General features: G+C 33.9%; 1 protein-coding gene across 3 annotated transcripts in view; it reads right to left on the reverse strand.

The window, feature by feature from the left end:
* Positions 1-537: 537 nt before the first annotated feature.
* Positions 538-18,510, reverse strand: part of NUP58 (nucleoporin 58) — a 42,269-nt gene continuing 24,296 nt past the window's right edge. Inside the window, exons 10-16 of one of the 3 annotated variants that reach the window (XM_023190284.2) lie at positions 17,787-17,866; positions 15,797-15,915; positions 15,310-15,392; positions 11,436-11,637; positions 5,923-6,021; positions 4,232-4,327; positions 538-2,996 (exon numbers count right to left, since the gene is read on the reverse strand). In XM_023190284.2, coding sequence (XP_023046052.1) covers positions 2,827-2,996; positions 4,232-4,327; positions 5,923-6,021; positions 11,436-11,637; positions 15,310-15,392; positions 15,797-15,915; positions 17,787-17,866 — 849 coding nt within the window. In that variant the 3' untranslated portion in view covers positions 538-2,826. Of the gene's footprint in view, positions 2,997-4,231; positions 4,328-5,922; positions 6,022-11,412; positions 11,638-15,309; positions 15,393-15,796; positions 15,916-17,786; positions 17,867-18,510 lie in introns of those variants that run through there. The other 2 variants (XM_023190286.3, XM_023190287.1) reach the window with 2 other exon arrangements.

Consider the following 18,510-nt stretch of genomic DNA (forward strand, 5'->3'; position numbering starts at 1 on the left):
ATGTAAAAAGTAAATCTACATGGACACAGAAAAATGCTGATGATACACCAATAGAAGGGAAGAAGAACAAGTCTGGAACACAGACTTTTTAACCCATTTGTTAAAAAAGTAAAAAGAGGGATCTAAGAGAATAAAATGTGATTTAAAAAAAAAAATCAGAGAGAATATAAAAGAAAAAGAAAAGAGAAGTAACATTTATATACTCTTTAAGACACATTTAAAAGGGTCTACAAGGATACATATCAAACCATTAGAGTGCACACTAGGAAATGGAGGGGAAATAGGGCCTAAAAGTTCAAGGGGATTTTTCCTTTACTCAATATTCTTCTTTATAACTAAAAATGTTCACGGTTTTTGTCATTTTGAGAAGACAAAAGCAACTGAGAAATAATTTACTATTTTATGTTCACTCTTCTGTTTAAAAAAGAGCAAGATGTATAAACCAATGAAGGGAATACACTAAAACCCAACCGGAGAAGAAAAGAGCAATAATAAGAAAATTACGTATTAAGAACAGCTACTGACACCTATAAAGAATCAAAGCAACTGACACAATAAATTTTATTGTTTCCATAATAATAGGCTCTGGACAAAGACAATGGAGACAATGACAACACATTTAAACTCCTATAACAAATTAATCTTACAAATTTCCAGTGGCTCAACATATTAAAATGCAAAATATATAAAGAAAAAAACAAGAAATATAAATATTCAGATTTTTGCAGTACAATGAAATGTCTTTTAAAAAAAGTTTATTGTAATTGTGCATGTAGTTCTGACAGTAATTCAAAACACAAAATCACACCTTTTCCCTAACTTCCCACGATCTGGATCTGGGGATTGCAATATTACAGAAATAAGCAAAAATAAGCTTACTGCTCAGAGATAAATAATTTTCCTTATTTCAATGCATCAATGCACAAAAATTTCAATTCAAAAAAGCCAATCACTGCTATATGCAGATAAATAAAACATATTTGACAACACTTTTATAATCAAACCCATTATACAAAAAATATGTGTGCGTGTGAGCACGTACATGTGCGTGTGTATGCAATGCCTATTTTAGAAAAAAGGTGTCTTGATGAAAATGATTTTGAAAATAGTCACTGACACACATTATATACAAAACCTTTTATATAAAAAATTAAACTATTTTCAATGAAATTCCATGTTCACATCCTATCTGAAAACTGTCACTGAATCATAAATAGGTCTACTAATGGTTTCTCTCTGAAATCATGGCTAAGGCAGTTCTCTTTCCAAGGGTTTTCTTTTATATCCACCTGACGTCACTAATACTAATACTAATGTAGTCAAATACACAGATGCAACCTGACATGCCTATGCGTTATTACCTGGAGCTCTGTTCACTGTTATAATGGGAGAATTTACAGTTGCTACAAAGAGTATTTTTCTTGTTTAAAATATACTGGTTTCTCTATTCCAAATTAAGCACTTACTTAAGACATTAAGAGGCTGAGAAGCCACTCCATTTGGTGTCAATATCAATAGCCCTATAAGAAAGAACTCTGTATTGGAATAGCTAGAAAAGGTCTCACTAAAGTGAGAACTTTAGTGCATCCTTCACCTGCATAGAATCAGTTTGGCTAATAGCTCTTTGCCCCAGAACACCAGTCTGGAGTTCAAATATGCTCCTGAAAGTTCATCTCAGATAAGAAAAAAACATCTCACAGAAGCAAATAAGGACACACAGGATAATAAAATTGTTAAAATCTGTTTGATGAGTCTTACAGCATTCCTCATTTGGAAGGGCTGCTACAGGTTAAGGTGGAAACAAAAATGGAAAAGGCCGGGGCAATAAAGTTGAGTTGACCAAGTATTTACGCCAGTAACCATTTCAATAAGTCTTTAAACAAACAACTGCAATGACCTGGTGCCTCTAGCTCATCATTCTACAAGCACTGAGGATATGAAGCTTAAAAGGTGAAAACTTGGAATACCCTTAGAAAAGGGGAACAGTCTGAGGCAAAAGTTGTAGGCCTGTAAATACATATTTTATTTTCATTTTTTTGAAGACAGAGTTCTGCTCTTATTGCCCAGGCTGGAGTGCAGTGGTGCGATCTCAGCTCACTGCAACCTCCACCTCCCGGGTTCAAGCGATTCTCGTGCCTCAGCCTCCTGAGTAGCTGGGATTATAGGCGCCTGCCACTATGCCCGGCTAATTTTTCTATTTTTAGTAGAGATGGGGTTTCACCATGTTAGTCAGGCTGGTCTCAAACTCCTGACCTCAGGTGATCCACCTGCCTCGGCCTCCCAAAGTGCTGGGATGACAGGCGTGAGCCACCGTACCCAGCGTAAATATATATTCTATATGCACACACAACTGTGTGTATTATTCTGTATATATTTACATACATATTCACAAGATGCCCTGCAGTGTAATTCAAAAGGCCTTTATCAAGGAACAAATAGATTCTAGTATAGGCCCTAGAGTTCACACCATCCGTATAAGAAACAAATGTGCATGTATTCACATAATGTAAACCTCATCAACAAAAACACTAGGTTAAATAGTAAGTGTTAGGTTAATGGTTTCTAACCATTATCAACCACTGATGTAATGAGAACATTTCTTACACTGAGAATCAAACTAAAAAGAAAACACAACTGGACTTTAAATTCACAAGAAAAAAGATGTTCAGTATGGCAAACATGAAGAAAGTTCAAATTCCAGAGTAGGGAAAAATATCAAAATTTTATAAATCTCCTGGGATGCAATTTAATTACTGCATCATTAGAAAAATAGACTCATAGAATGAACGGTGCTGCTATGGATTCTCTCAACACATCAACCCATGTTTATCTTTTTCCTCTTTTGTTTCCAGCTGGAGGTTTCTTCAACTGAAGGAGTTGTCCTCCTGTTCCAAAACCTGCAGAGGCAGGATTGGACACCCCAAAAGTCAAACCAGCTGATGCCGTGATGCCGGGATTGCTGAAGTTAAACCCAGATGTACTTGAGCTGCCAAAGCCTTATGTTTAGGGAAAAAAATATTCATATCAGAAGTTGAATTCCAAAAACAAATATACAAACAGGGAGAAGCAGTAAATTTCTATCTAAAAGAATACATAATCTGTAAGAAATGCAAATATCTTAAAGCCCTAAATTTCTCACATGAAATTTTAACAGGAAAATTTAGCTAACAACTAAGTGGCACCTTGAAAGAGAGTTTAGTGATGCAGGCCAAAAGAGAAACCTTAGCACAAATAACTAAAATCTATACAAACTTCAAATTGCCAGAAACTTTCCTGTTAATTAAATATGTCAAGGTGCCTTCCTCCTTAGCCCCAGCAACATTTTAGCCACATGTAGAAGAGGGGCATTCACATGTCTGGACCTACCCTTGCGATCCCACGCACTCCGGGAAAGCGCCAACCCACAGTGTTCAAGACAATGAACAACAAAAGAGCAGTACTCACTGTTCTGATTTTGTAAGAGCTTTTGCAAAATTAAGATCTAGTACTACTACTGCCTAGTTAACGAATACAATATTTTGATTATAATCCTGATAACATGGAATCCTATTATTATCTTCCTCCACTGGAACTGCTGATTTTAAACACTACTTGTATTAAGTGGAACTTCCTTTAAATTCTCTAAATTTAAACACATCTTTCACAGTATTATGTCATTATATTAGATATGGTATTTGTCCCTAAGCACTGCACATTAAAACAAGCCATATTTACCAATATAAATGCAAAAGCAGATGAAATTTGGAATTTCTCATAAGAAGAGTCAAAAAAATTATACCTATTTAAAAAATGAACAAGGAACTAAATTAATAATAAAGATTTGGTATTCTCAAAACCAGAGGGACTCTGGAATAGAAATCATTCTTCAGGATGAATTATGACAAGAAACTTGGTTAAACTTTCACAACGATGGGTTCCTTTTTGCAATAATGAAGAAAATGACTTAACCACGAAGTTAGTCACTACGGTTCAAATGAATCTCTACTTAATTAGAAGATATAATTATTAAATCAAACTAAGAAGTCTTGTTAGAAATATTTTACAAACCTGCCCTTTAGTTTATGAGAGAGATAAAGTAAAATGATTAGTTAGGCTTGCACACTTCATCCGGGGAGTAAAAACTGAATCAGGGAGAGAAATTTTTGGGTTACTGGAAATAACAACACATACTTTTAAATTAAATAATTTACACCTTTAAATTTGCCTGAAATCCAGGCAGAAACACACAAACCTGCACTAAGACTTCCTGAGGGTTTATTTGTTGTTCCAAATCCAAATGTGGAGGCCCCTGTGGTGCTGCATCCAAAACCAGAGCTAGTTCCAAATCCTAGTGGAAGGGTAATAGAAAAATATACAATGGCACATAAAACACAGGTTAAAGGATATGGACAAGTACAACCGAAAATCATCAGAGGTCTAATAGATACAGTGTTGAAAAACATGGCCTTATTAAGGAAATCTGCTTACTCCTTTGCATGAGACTTTTAGAAGAACCAGACTAATTCTGAAATAAAATGTTTATATCTATTTAGACTATGTTTGTGACCCAATTTTTAAAGAACAAGGCCATAAAAAAGAAAGTATTAGTATTTTCTATTTTAAATGTGCTAGAAAATTTTACCCACCATTCAAGTATGATTTTAGTCAGTTATAAACATTTCCACTTTAGGGGTATTTCATTTCACAAATAAAGGACTAAATACATTAATAAGCATGACATGCACAACAATGTAAACACTAAATACTACAAGGTTATTTTACTCTGCTCTTTCCCAAAACATTTTTAGTTAATTAAGAATCTCTACCACTGAAAAACTGCATAACTATAGTCAAACACTTTAAATCTACTCAGTAACAGTAGACTCCTGCCATACTACCAGCCAGTGTAACAGTGAAAAATTGGTGGTGAGAAGATCATGGTTTTTCTCTTAACAATACTATCTTAATCATTTAAAAAAGGAAAGATTTTTCATTACACAAAGGTCATGACATTCTAAGTACGTGAAGACTAGTTTCCACTCTCCTAAGACCCAGGTGCTCTACAAATAAAGTTCAAATTCTTTTTCGGTTACTTTGCAACAGCTTAGCTAGAATACTGAGTGTGGCAGTATCATTGCCTGTAACAACAAGAAATGTGATGGCAAATTAATTATAGATTATAGGAATTATGCTATCTGCCATGATTCTAATAATTCCTAATTTAGAACAGTCTATATTAAACAACCATACTAGCTTATAGGTCTCCTGTCTTACATTTTAGTGGAAATAAGGGCAATTTATTCATTACATTATAATGTGCCTGTGAAAATACAACCAACTTTCAGTTATCCATATCAAAGAATTGTGAATATATTTGTATTTAGCATGATGTTTTTGTAGAGGACTTACCTTACTAAACTTATGAAAGTATTACTAAAATAAGCTTAATTGCTTATGTAAACAAGTATGTATATAGGCAAATTTGCCAAATGTGCTTAGAAATGGACATGAGTTTAGCTGTTCAATTCATAATAATTTCCCTAAGTACTCATTTTCAGAAAAAAGAAGATACTGATTAGGAGAATGTGTATCATCCAGAAGTAGTTCAGACTCCAAACTAACATTAAGACTATTAATTTTAAGATTTTTAATTAAGATGATTAAAACTAAAGAATTCTCAAGTTCATGTGTCAGCATATTGCTCTGAAAACATGAACATGCCTACCACTTAATTTTAATACTTTATATTTACTATTCACAGAAGATGGAATGATACTAAATCTAATATTAGAAAGCAATAATTATGCTTGAGAATCGTTTTTGCCAGATGGAACCTTAACTTCCAAAACAGCAGCAGATCCTCTTAGAAATTTTTTTTTTACAGGCTAGTATCAATTCAAATATATAATAGTTCAATGATATATTAGAAAAGTTAAAGTGTACCTCCAAGGTTTGAAGAACCTAAGCCACTTGATTGCAAGCCAGTGCCAATACCTGAGCCGAATGGCGTTCCAAAACTAACTCCAAGAGATGGCTGTGGCCCTGGTATAAAAAAAAAAAAAAAATGGGGGGGGGGAAAAAAAAACAAATTTGCCTTACTCTTTCAAGATTAAAGATTCTTTATGAAATTATTTTTAAAATGAACAGTGATTACTTTTAACTGATTCCATTTGTTAAAACTTAAAGTTTTCAGGATGTCTCTCCAGTGTAACTTATCTATCCAAATTGATTTATCTAAATATTAAAAAAAAAGATTTTAAAAAAATTAACCTGTTCAGAACTAGACAATTAAAAGAGGCTTACCGCAATGAAAGATGAATGTTAGTTTAACCTACTAAATAATTTGAAATCTTTAATGTATCATAAATTATAGTTCCTTTAGATTTACTTCTAGAATTATTTTAGATCTCCTCACTTGTTTCTGATAAAACTAGTTGGTATAATCAGTAAGCAGTTTTTAATTTTTTTTAATCAAGTTCCTTAGTGTTAGAGTCAAGTCTCAACTGATGAAGAGAGACTGACACTAACATGTCAAAACTATCATGTTATTTCATAAGAGTAAGTACCCAAAAAACTAGGCATGATTTCTCATATGAAATATGATATATACAATAAGTAGATAAAAAACAAGACAATGTTTTATTTTATTAAATTTATTGTTCATTGTAAAGCAAATCAATTACACAGTAACATGACAATTCCAACTTGTTCACAAAAAGTGATAATTGAGTTCTATTCTTAAGCTCTGCTACATTACACCACTTATCACCTGATTAAATAAGGTAATGAACATTTACAAAGGCACCGCTGTGTACCTTGACAGATTCAATACATTCAAGATTTCAATTCAGAAGTTTCTTTCCAACGTTCTGGAAAATGTACTCAGAAGCAGAACGATTAGTCATCCTTTTCCCACCTGTTACTTTAAAGATTTTGGCTGAGTTTGTTTGGCAAGAATAGCATCAAACTTACTAGCCTCTCTTTTAAACTACTATTTTTTTTTAAACTAAGCAGAATACAAAAATCTAAAAATCTCTCATTTGGATAAATAATTTATGAAAATTATTCAATAAACTTCATAGTACAATCTTCAGTATTGTCTTTTTCAAGCACAGTGATCAGTGCATCTCAAAGTTGAGGGAACTGTCAAAGTAATACACACATTAAAATTTAAATTTTTAAAGAAATCAAAGCCTTCAAGTTGTCCAATGAAGAATGAGGTTTGTATATTAAAAAGGTAGTGTAAAATTATAAAGCATTTAAAGAAAAACAACCAAGGAACTACATTTTGCTACACTGGGACAGAAACTGGACTTTTTGAATAGCTTCTACCCAGAAAATAAACAATAACTAATAGCAGCCAGAATTCTTATACTACTATTAAAAAAATAATTTAAAATTTTACATCCAGTTTGAGATCAATTTGAGAATAAAATACCTGCCTAGCAGCTCTTTTGTAAAATGTTACTATAGGAAAAAGAAACCAAGCATATTATTACACTTTCTGATTCCTAACAAAAAACATAAAAAAACACATGTCCAGTTTAACATTGAGAGACTTGTGTCACAGGTTAATAGGAGGCACTGCTGGTGGAAGACCCTAAAGAATAATGCACACCACAGCCCTCAGCCTTGTAAGTCATAACAGTTACTCAAATAGCATGCTTTTTGTTGTGTGTGGGTCTATTGTTAAGAGCAACAGAACAAAAGATTTTTCTAATCATCAATATTCATAATATAGATAATCAAGAACTCCTATCTAATGATGACAAGACTTCTCATTGCACATCAGATACATGACATTTTTAGTTTTGTACCTTCACACAAATTCTGAAGGCAACATCATTTAAAAAACTCGTAGGCAAATGTATAACATTTTTTAATAGTAAAAACTCATGATAAATATCTCCCATGCCAAAGTACTAGCATATATTACACTCTGGCCACCATATATATTAGTTTCACTATTAGAAAGCAGAGTCTAAATCCTTCAGGCAAAAGTTACGTAAACAATTCAAGAAGTCTGCTTTGAAATCTGAACTGTCATTCAATGAGAGGTTCTTACTTCCATAAATAAAATTAAGTTAGTAGTGATATATATCAATGACTGGCCAAAGTGAAATCTTCATGTAGAGTAACATTTTACAAAAGTTACCATATAATATATTCACACACAACAAAACCAGGTTTAGCACTGTAATTCATATTTTCCAGAATAAATTCTACTTTCTTAAAAGTAAAACTGCATTAACAGAAAAAAGACTAAAGTGCTAAAAATATTTTATAATTTTCCATGATCACCCAAAATGCCTAATGTAATTAGTATGGTTATTTCTAAGTCACATTTTAAAATAATTTTTCTTTAAAAAACCTAAAATGCCTTTTCCCCAGTTTGAAAAGTTTTACTCTTATTGTTTAATGGGGAATGTTCCTTTGGTTATTAAATACAACAAAATCACAAAACCACAAGAAACTAAGATGAAATACTTAACGTTTCCTATTTAACACTACACCTTAAATGTCCAAACCTACACTAAGCTAAAAAGTAGGAATTCCTAACAAAACGTCTTGGCTCTCCTTAAAACAGCAGCTAAGTCACATAAGAAAAGTCTTATTATGTAAACATCAAGAACTCTTAAAAGTGTCAAAACACAACAGCAAAACTCAATCCCAATACATTGCTAAAAAACCTGTCCTAAATTAAAATTATACTGAAAAGCCTAACGTAAATGTCTTCAGTTTTTCAGGAGGCTTGGGAAGCACTTACAGACAAGCGTCAAGTTTTGCCAACATGAAACTATGTTATCCACGTAATGATGCTCATGATTTCGTACACAAATAGCCTGCTGGATTTTCAATTCTCTGCAGCCTTCAGAACAAATAACTGTAAATCATACATGCCTAAGCCCTAGTATATAGATCTTTTCATTTAAAAAAACTGAAGAAAGACAAGTCTTAAAATTTAAGTCTATTACTCCTCCTCTGAGAAAGACACAGAAGCCACCTTCAGAAGGCAGCAGTCTAAGAAGCTATTTGCTTTGTGCCCATATTCATGTTAATAAAAATTTCATATGCAAATAAAAGCAAAATCCCTCTGAGAACTCAAATCTTGTATAGATAAACAGTGATATATACAAACAATGCATAAGCTCTCTCTCTCTACCTTCATCTAGATGGTCTAAAATTTGTTACTGGCACTTAAAAAGATTTCACAGAAGTCACAGAGCATAAGGGATAACTTACCGGGTACAAAACACCATTCAATAAATAGGGACATTTCTAAATGTATCTAACAGAGCTCATAAATCTCACATCATAGTGACATGACTAAAATAACTAAAATTTTGACTGGGAAGGCCTGGGAGACCTTTAGAGAAACAAAAGAAGAAAGAAAAGATAATGTAAAATTGTTATCACCATTGTTTAGCTTCTCAGTTCTAAGAATTCATACAATTCAAAGCGAAAACACTGTAAGGTTGTTTAGGTTAATAAATCATAATTTCTGCCATCTGATTAGAAAGCCCTTACGTGGACTTCAAAATTTCAGGGAAGAGTGAAGGCAGTCAATTTCCCCAAAGCCTGGCAAATGTCACAGGCAAAATTAAAGCCTATGAGCAAAAGGCTCAAGAATACACCAAAGTAAGCTGATATTCTCAACCACCACAGAGGACAAAGACCAAATCTATATTGTCTACCTTTGCATTTCCCGAGCCCAGCACATAGTAGGCACTCATTTAGAGAATGAACACACATCTCCTATGTCCATGAGCTCAAAATGTATGAGTGAAAACCTACGAATTTCTCAAAATAATACTGTCTAGATAAGAAAGTTAAACACACACACACACACACACACACACACACACAAACCCTTGACAGGAGGTTTTGCTTCAAGTTTAGGTATTTATCATAGAATATATTCACTTACAACATAACTTTTTATATAACTGACATTTCTCAAGTTTTATTTAATAGAATGGAAATTCACTATGTTTAAAGAGCACTTAACCAAACCTACACTTACCTACTTTAGGATTAATACTGGCTCTAAAAAGTAAACTAGTACTATGGTTGGTTTGATTAACTGGTTAAGTAATAATGAGAGCTGATGGTCATAATTATGGGATTGATTCCTTTTAAGAAGTATCAATCCTCAAAGGAATCAACCCAGAATGACTTTTTCCCTCCGTAACTTGAGAATGCAATCCTACACTCCAGTCAGTTAGAGAGCTACCAGACAGTGCTCATGCAAGCCACTACTCACATGGGTCCAGCCATGGAATATAGAGGATTTGACATAAATCTATCATCAACCCTTTACTTATGGCAAGTCAATTCTGTCATCTCCAAATGTGAAGAACAATGTTTTAAACTGCCAATAGTGAAAACCAGAGAATGCTTCCCTAGTATAGGTAGCCTGAATGCAATCTAAATATGTATTAATTTTTTTGTATTATAATGTACTACTGGACTATATGGAACTCTCAGAAAGACACATGCTATTGAGTAATAAGCATTACTAAGAAGTTTATGATGATTAAAGCAAAAAAATCAGTTATCAATTAAGACTATTTTTCCATCTCAAGCTTCAAACCTGACAAAAGGGATGGCAGGATTAAGATAATTATTAACCTCCGATAGACACAGGACCAAATAAAACACTGCAGAATGACCACAAAAATGTTTCTCTAATTAGAAGTGTAACTAAACCAAGGAATAAAACAATCTGCTTTCCATGTCACTGATTATTTTCATCTGTTCAACTTCTCAACTTGCTCCTTAATATGCAATCTACATCTCAAAACATCTTTCTCCTGTGCTTAATGTGCAATCCACATCTCAAAACATCTTTTTCTGGCTCTTGTTCTGTTCACCTTGAAAAGGTACAATTCTAGCATGTATCTTCTTCAAAAGTTGGTTTAGAGGGCCTGTATTCTGTTTACAGTCAACATACATACAAACAAGCCTACTGATCTTCAACACAACTTCAGTCAATAAAAGCATACTTCATCCTGAATGTGGGTAATCGCTATGTATGAGTAAAATGAGAATGCACCATCTATCAGTATCATATATGAAAAATTCAACGTAAGGATGGATGATCTCTGACTTTAAAACAATAAATGGTACAATCATGATTTCAGAATCTAATGCTATTCTTAAATGTAATTCACTAGTGAAACACCATATTCTAAAGGGCATTTATAGCAATACAGCAAATAACATTAAGTAAATTCACAATATTCAGTATCTAATTGATGTATAATTATTGCTAAGACTACCCTGCCTTTTTTATCAGGTATGTTTATAATTGTGTCCATCACAATTTTAGATTGTATTGGAACAGCTACTCATATAAATTTCTTCAGTGCTCACACAAATGGAAGACTTATAAAAACGCACATAAATGTTCTGCATTGGAACAGTAAGAAGCTATAACTTGAATGCGTTCAGACCTGTAGCAGGCTGTTGCTGCTGTGTAAGTGTTGCAGCCATGGCAACGGCTGCTGCGTTTGGCATGGTGCTGAAAGGGGTGGGTCCAGTAGTAACTCTGGGTGTGTTCTGCCACTTCTTAGCTTCTGCTCGCCTTGTTTCAAACACATCAACAGCATCTCCCAAGAACATTTTCCTATAGCCAAGGTACTGTTCTTTCAGAACCTAAATAATAAAAAATAAACAAAAAGGCTAAATTAAGTTCCACATTGACTATGGTAATACGTGGATGAATATACCAAAGACACTGCCAATATTATACATTCAATCTAAACTGCAAATTAGTGCTAATAATGCACTTTCGTGTAGGAAGTGATGAGTTCAAGAGTTCTACTGCTCCCTTGAATAGTTTACTCCCTATCTTTACAATATGCTTCCTAAAATACTGTCTTTGTGAGGCCTTGTTTGAAATAAATCAGCTACGCTTTTAGACAGAGTAATATCTAAATAAACACTCCATCAATGTGAAGATGGATGGATGAAGACTTTAAAATTAAATATTCCAGTTTTTCAGGAAACTTTCCCCTCAAATGTCCAACCTTTTCATTGCCTTTTGATTAAAACAATTAAAAAAAGAAAACAAAGTCAGTACTAAATATATACAATTTTAAATACATTTTTTAGAAGGCCTGGGTAACACATGCTAAAATAAGATGTTGCACCTCAGCAAAATGCTTGAAGGGTGTCATGAGGGCTTCTACTTTATTGCTATTATTTGACCAGTGAACAATGAGACTTGATCCATGTTAAAGTTATGAACCCAACCACCCACCTCGAAGAAAAAAAAATGAGTTTATAACTCCAAAGAAAGAAAAATGTCCAAGTTCATAAAGTGAGCTGCTTTTACCCAATGCAGCATCTGCCTTGATTAAGGCCATTAACAAGCAACAATTCTGTTTCACTTTAGAATTATTTTATGCTTTCATTGAAGATTTAGCCTAATTTAGATAGGTTTTTAATCACTTTTTGAAGGGACACAGATATTTCATATTTCTTACATTTCTTAGCAAAAATTAATAAACATTAGGTTCTGATTATAACCAGTACAGCGCTTAAAAATCTTACTGTTGTTTACAGTATTTAAAAGCTATCATCGCCCTTTTTGTGTGGCTGTGTTTGATCTTCCAAACTTTGCTACATTTATGATATATTAAAAAAGGGGGCCTGCCAAGAACTGGATATTGGAGAAGATATAAAGCCAGAATCAAGACATATGATGTAAGAAAAACAAGCATTACCGATCTCTTGCAAATCTACCCTTCCTTTTCCTGAGCAAGCATCAGTATCCCATAAAGTTTAGTTCTACTTCAGATAATGGAAAATAATGATCCACCTTAGATACTTAAGACCATTAGTTGAAAGAAACAGGCTGGCCGCAGTGGCTCCCACCTATAATCCCAGCCCTTTGGGAGGTCTAGGCAGGAGGATTCCTTGAGGCCAGGAGTTAAGATCAGCCTGGGCAACACCAAAAGTCCCCCTCTCTACAAAAAGTTAACAAATTAGCTAGGTGTGGTGGTGCGTGCCTGTAGTCCTAGCTACTCAAGAGGCAGAGGCTGAGACGGGAGGATCGCTTGGGCCCAGGAGATTGAGACTGCAGAGAGTCACGATTATGCCACTGCTCTCTAGCATGGACAACAAAGCAAGCCCCTGTCTCAACAAAACAAAACAAAAGAAAATAATAAACAAACAAAAACCTTGACATCAGCCATGATTTATAAAACACATTGCTAAAACGTCCAAATGTGTTAATGTTCCTAAGGCCTGGCTGGATAAGATAGTTAATGCCTGTTTCAACAGATTACCTAATGAAAAACAAAATGAACAAAAAAATGTCTTGTGAGATTTTTATAAGAAATAAAGAAGCCTAGAGCTTATTTTGCTCACTAAACTAAGCTAAAAATAATGGCAACATACCAAATCTGATCATAAAATATTGTTTGGTTCTTGGGAATATCCTTTTGTTCTTGGGTTGCTTAAAGAGTAGGTCAAAATTTCATGTCTACAACATTTATTTGACATGATCTAGGGCAGTTTTATGTGGTCTTCGTCTCACTGTTTTATGGTCATATTACCAAAAATCATATATTTTCCAAACCAGAGAGGAGAAAGTGCTGTTAAAAAAAAAAAAAAAGTATATTTACACCTGGCATTTGCTCTAAAATACTTCGAGGGGTAAAAAAGCATCTCCTGTGGAGCAAGTTCGGCAAGGTTCTGATAATGGCTGCAGTTACGAAGTCATACCTGGGCATTCATTATCATGATAGCCTCCTTTTGTGTATATTTGAAAGATTTCATAATAAAAATTAAGGAAAAAAATTCTGCACAATGGACTTCTAAGTGCCACACATTAATTTTACTAAAAAATTAAGTAACATTTATTATAGACTAATAAAATTTTTTTTAAATCTGATAAAATTCCTCCTTTAGAACAAAACTTAAAGATTTGAGTTACAGTTTTAAATCTACTAATGCAAAAGGTCTAAACTACACTACCATTTCAAAACTGGTGTAATTTAAATGGTTAACTTAAAAAAAATTCTGTTACTATGCATGAGATCAAAATAAAAATGAAAATGTTGATAATTCCAATTAAACTCTATACTACACAGTTGATAATTTATCTAGACTCAGGTTTGGCGGCCTGAATTTTAAAGGTTTTTTTGGACCACATATACTCTAAGATTAAAGAGTTTAATTACATTTGCTCAGTTAGTTAGAAAACATGTACTTACATTTAATATTTCACTTAAATACATTTTCAAAACTAACGTTATTATATGAGAGTCAAAATATTCAGGCTGGGTGCAGTGGCTCATGCCTGTAATCCTAGCACTTTGGGAGGCCGAAGAGGGAGGACTGCCTGAACTTAGTAGTTCGAGACCAGCCTTTGCAACATGGCAAAACCCTGTCTCTACTAAAAATACAAAAAAAAAAAAAAGAAAGAAAAAAAGACAGCGAGAGTCAGTCTAAATATTCAGTGATAAATCATTTTATTTGCATTATTTAATAAACACAAACAGTTCCTTGCATTTAGAAGGGAGAAATGCTGTAAGCAGGTTTTTAATGCAGTGGCCAATAAACACTTAAAACACACATAAAATTAAGGTAGTATAAAATTATTTTGCTACTAAGAATGTTCTTTTTTTTTTTGAGATGGAGTCTCGCTCTGTTGCCTAGGCTGGAGTACAGTGGTGTGATCTCGGCTCACTGCAACCTCCACCTCCTGGGTTCAAGCAATTCTCCTGCCTCAGTCTCCCAGGTAGCTGGGACTACAGGTGCTTACCACCACGCCTGGCTAAATTTTGTATTTTTAGTAGAGACAGGGTTTCACCATATTGGCCAGGCTGGTCTCGAACTCCTGACCTTGTGATTCGCCCGCCTCAACCTCCCAAACTGCTGGGATTACAGGTGTGAGCCACCATGCCTGGCTAAGAATGTTTGTTTTCTATAGTGCTATTTATAGTGGTAAAGAAATAGAAACCACCTAAATATCCAACAGAAAACGGGTTAAACAACGTACAAACACACAAAACTCCTACGTTAACTATTAAAAATGATATTCAGGAAATATGTGTATTAACATAGAAAGTTATTCACAATACACTGCTAAAAAAAAAAGCGGTAATAACAGACTGTACAGGGTGCTTGGATCTTTTTTAAAAGAACAGATACTATCAATCATTATGTCTGGGTATGTTATGGATTAGAGTAGTTTTCATCTTTTCACTTATATGTAATTTTAGCTATTTCTGTACCAAGAATGGATACATTTGTCCCCAGAAGAACAAACACTTGGGTCTAGATATCCAGGTAGATAAATGGGCAATGAAAACTTACCTTTACATTTTCATGAATAGACTGAAGTTGTGCCGCTAAAGCTACAAATGTTTGATAAATTTTCTGCATAGCCATTGACAAATCTATAAAAGAAAATTACATTATCACCCAAATACATATATATATATATAGCACAATCCATTTTACTTTTCTATTTGAGTCCAATTTTTGGCATAGTTAACATGTAGGAGAAAAAAACTCTATCAATGTTCTCATGTCTAGACAACATACAAAGTAGCAGACTGAGAGAAGAATGTCTACAACAGTAATCTGGGGGGAATGCCCTAAGATTCCTGCCCTTGTTACCACAGTAACAATTCATATAATAAAGCATATTACATTTATAGGGAATAAAGGAGTAGTAAATGACTTCTAAAGGAATTTTCTTAAAGGGGCTACCAGTAGTTATCCAGAATACCTATTATATAACCACATCTATCTCCTACAAACAAAAGTTCAAAAAAAATTACCACAGTAAGCATGTTACCTTGAGGGGTTATATGTGAGTTATTTGCTTGAGTGGCAAGATGGTTTTCTAGTTCTTCAATCTGCTGCCTGTACTGCTGAAGTTGTACCTCAAATTGCTGAACCAAGATTCTGAAGTAGCTTTAAAAAACATTTAAAAAGTCAGATCAAATGTTTTTTTAATTCAGGGTGACAAATCCAAATTAAGGAATATTCTGCAATAAGTAATAGTCTTCAAAAGTATCAAGGTTATCCAAGGAAAGGAAGGACTGAATAACTGTGATTGGAAGAGATTAAGGAGAAATTACAAATGTACTGTGAATCCCAAATAGGATGCTGAAACAGAAGTACATTAGTGGAAAAACTGGCTGAATTTAAGTAAGTTTAGTAGTTTAGTTAATAATATTGTACAATTTTAGTTTCCTGTTCTTGCCAATTATACTATAAATGTTAACATTAGGGGAAGCAGGGGAAGTGATACAAATAAATTCTCTGTACTACTATTTTGGAAGTTTTCTGTAAGGTTAAAATAAATTTACAATAAAGTAGAAACGTCTACCAACCAGACTGCAGAATTAAGAATTTATAGTTATTTTATCAATGAAATTTATAATCTGAGAACACTATAGTATACTACAGAAAGCACATGTAATTATTGCTACTTTTCTAATACATTTACCCACAGAGAGTGCTAGATTTAAAAAAAAAAAAAAAAAAAAGTATCTTGAGTAGTATACAAAGGAATCTGAATGTGTTTCAGTAAAAAATGGGCAACCATGAAAGCATTTTGCAAAATTAGCTGTGATGGCAGTATTAAGAACAAGACAGAGGGATAAAACAGTAGAGGAATTCCAGTGAGGAAGCACATTCCATGCCAATCTGAGTAAGAGGAATATCATGGTCATTATGAATTTCCTGATTTTGAGAATTAAGTATGAGAATATCCTTATTTTTAAGAAATATCCACTGAAGTACTTTAGTATAGTGAACATTATTTCTGCAAATAACCCAAACTGGGAGAGAAATGTATATATACATATAGAGTGTGAGGAACAAAAATATGGTTAAAATGTTAATATGTAGGAAATTGGAACGAAAGACATACAGGAATTTTTAGTTCTCATCTTGAAACTTTTCTGTAAGACCAAAATTATAATAAAAAACTAAAAGAATAACATAAGTAAGGGGCCAGGCGTGGTGGTTCACCTCTGTAATCCCAGCACTTTAGGAGTCTGAGGCAGGAGAATCACTTTAGCCTAGGACCAGCCTAGGCAACACTGTGAAATGGCATCTCTACAAGTTAATTAATTAATTAATGGTGAGGGATCAGGAATCAAACAGATCTCCACCACTCAACTCACTTTTGCATCTTCAGTCTATCGCTAAAACTAGAATAACAACAGCTACAGAGGTCTTGTGAAATATGAAGGTAAAGCATGTATAGTCCTAAGCACACTGCATGGCAAATAGTAAGCATTTGGTAAACATTAGTTATTATTATCTTCATCAACATGGAAGGACATAAAGAGAGAGACAAGATGTATTTTACATGTATGGAAACCAAATGTATACACAAGCTCAGTGGTGTGACTGCAGGTTGTTTTCTTCTACTTATCTATATTTTCTACTTTTTCTTCCAGAACATGTATTGCCTATGTAAATGATTATTTACATACATAGGAATACATTACCTATGTAAATGAATATTCGTAATTTTCCATTACCAGCAAAATTGAATAAAATGGAGCAGACTCTGTAAGTAGTATGTACATGAAGTATAAATGCATAATAGTGGTGAAAAGCTCAGATCTTAGCCTTCACTTACCCTGCAGTAAAATGGTGTTAATGGAGATAAACCTTTTTAGGGTTATTATGAAATTTAAAATCCATGTAAAGTGCTTTAGCTCAGCCTTTCCACATAGTATACTAAGAACATTTAGTTTGTACACTATTATTACTCTTCTGCTTTCTGAAAGTGAGAACCATCTGTTTTTAAAAATGCAGCAACTTACTCAGCAGGAGCTGCATACTCATGTTGAAGTCCAGGTGGTGTCTTCTGGGTTCTTAAAGCTATTTCAGCATTCTTTAACTCCTAATATACCAGAGCGTTAAAAAAAAAAAAAAAAAAAAAAAGCCAGTTAAGAGTTAGGTTAAAAATACCACACTAAAAAAATACTCAGTCTCTGGACTGAAATTTCAAACAATACCTTGGAGGTTCATGCTATAAGAACATATTATGGATGAAGCTGCTTCACAACCTTTCAACACCAGACAGATTACAGTTTGTTTAACAAACTTTATGATAAAATTATAAAGAGCTGTAGATCTATTTTTATTTATTTTTATTTTTTTTGAGACGGAGTCCCGCTCTGTCGCCCAGGCTGGAGTACAGTGGCCGGATCTCAGCTCACTGCAAGCTCCGCCTCCCGGGTTTACGCCATTCTCCTGCCTCAGCCTCCGGAGTAGCTGGGACTACAGGCGCCCGCCACCTCGCCCGGCTAGTTTTTTTTTGTATTTTTAGTAGAGACGGGGTTTCACCATGTTAGCCAGGATGGTCTCGATCTCCTGACCTCGTGATCCGCCCGTCTCGGCCTCCCAAAGTGCTGGGATTACAGGCTTGAGCCACCGCGCCCGGCGATCTATTTTTAAAACTATGATTTCCGTAGGATTCATGAAGTGAATTCATTGACAGTGTAAAGATTATATTACTACTTCAAATCTTTAATATAAATGCAG

Source organism: Piliocolobus tephrosceles, chromosome X (genome assembly GCF_002776525.5).
Source record: "Piliocolobus tephrosceles isolate RC106 chromosome X, ASM277652v3, whole genome shotgun sequence".
In the NCBI taxonomy this organism is placed as follows: Eukaryota; Metazoa; Chordata; class Mammalia; order Primates; family Cercopithecidae; genus Piliocolobus; species Piliocolobus tephrosceles.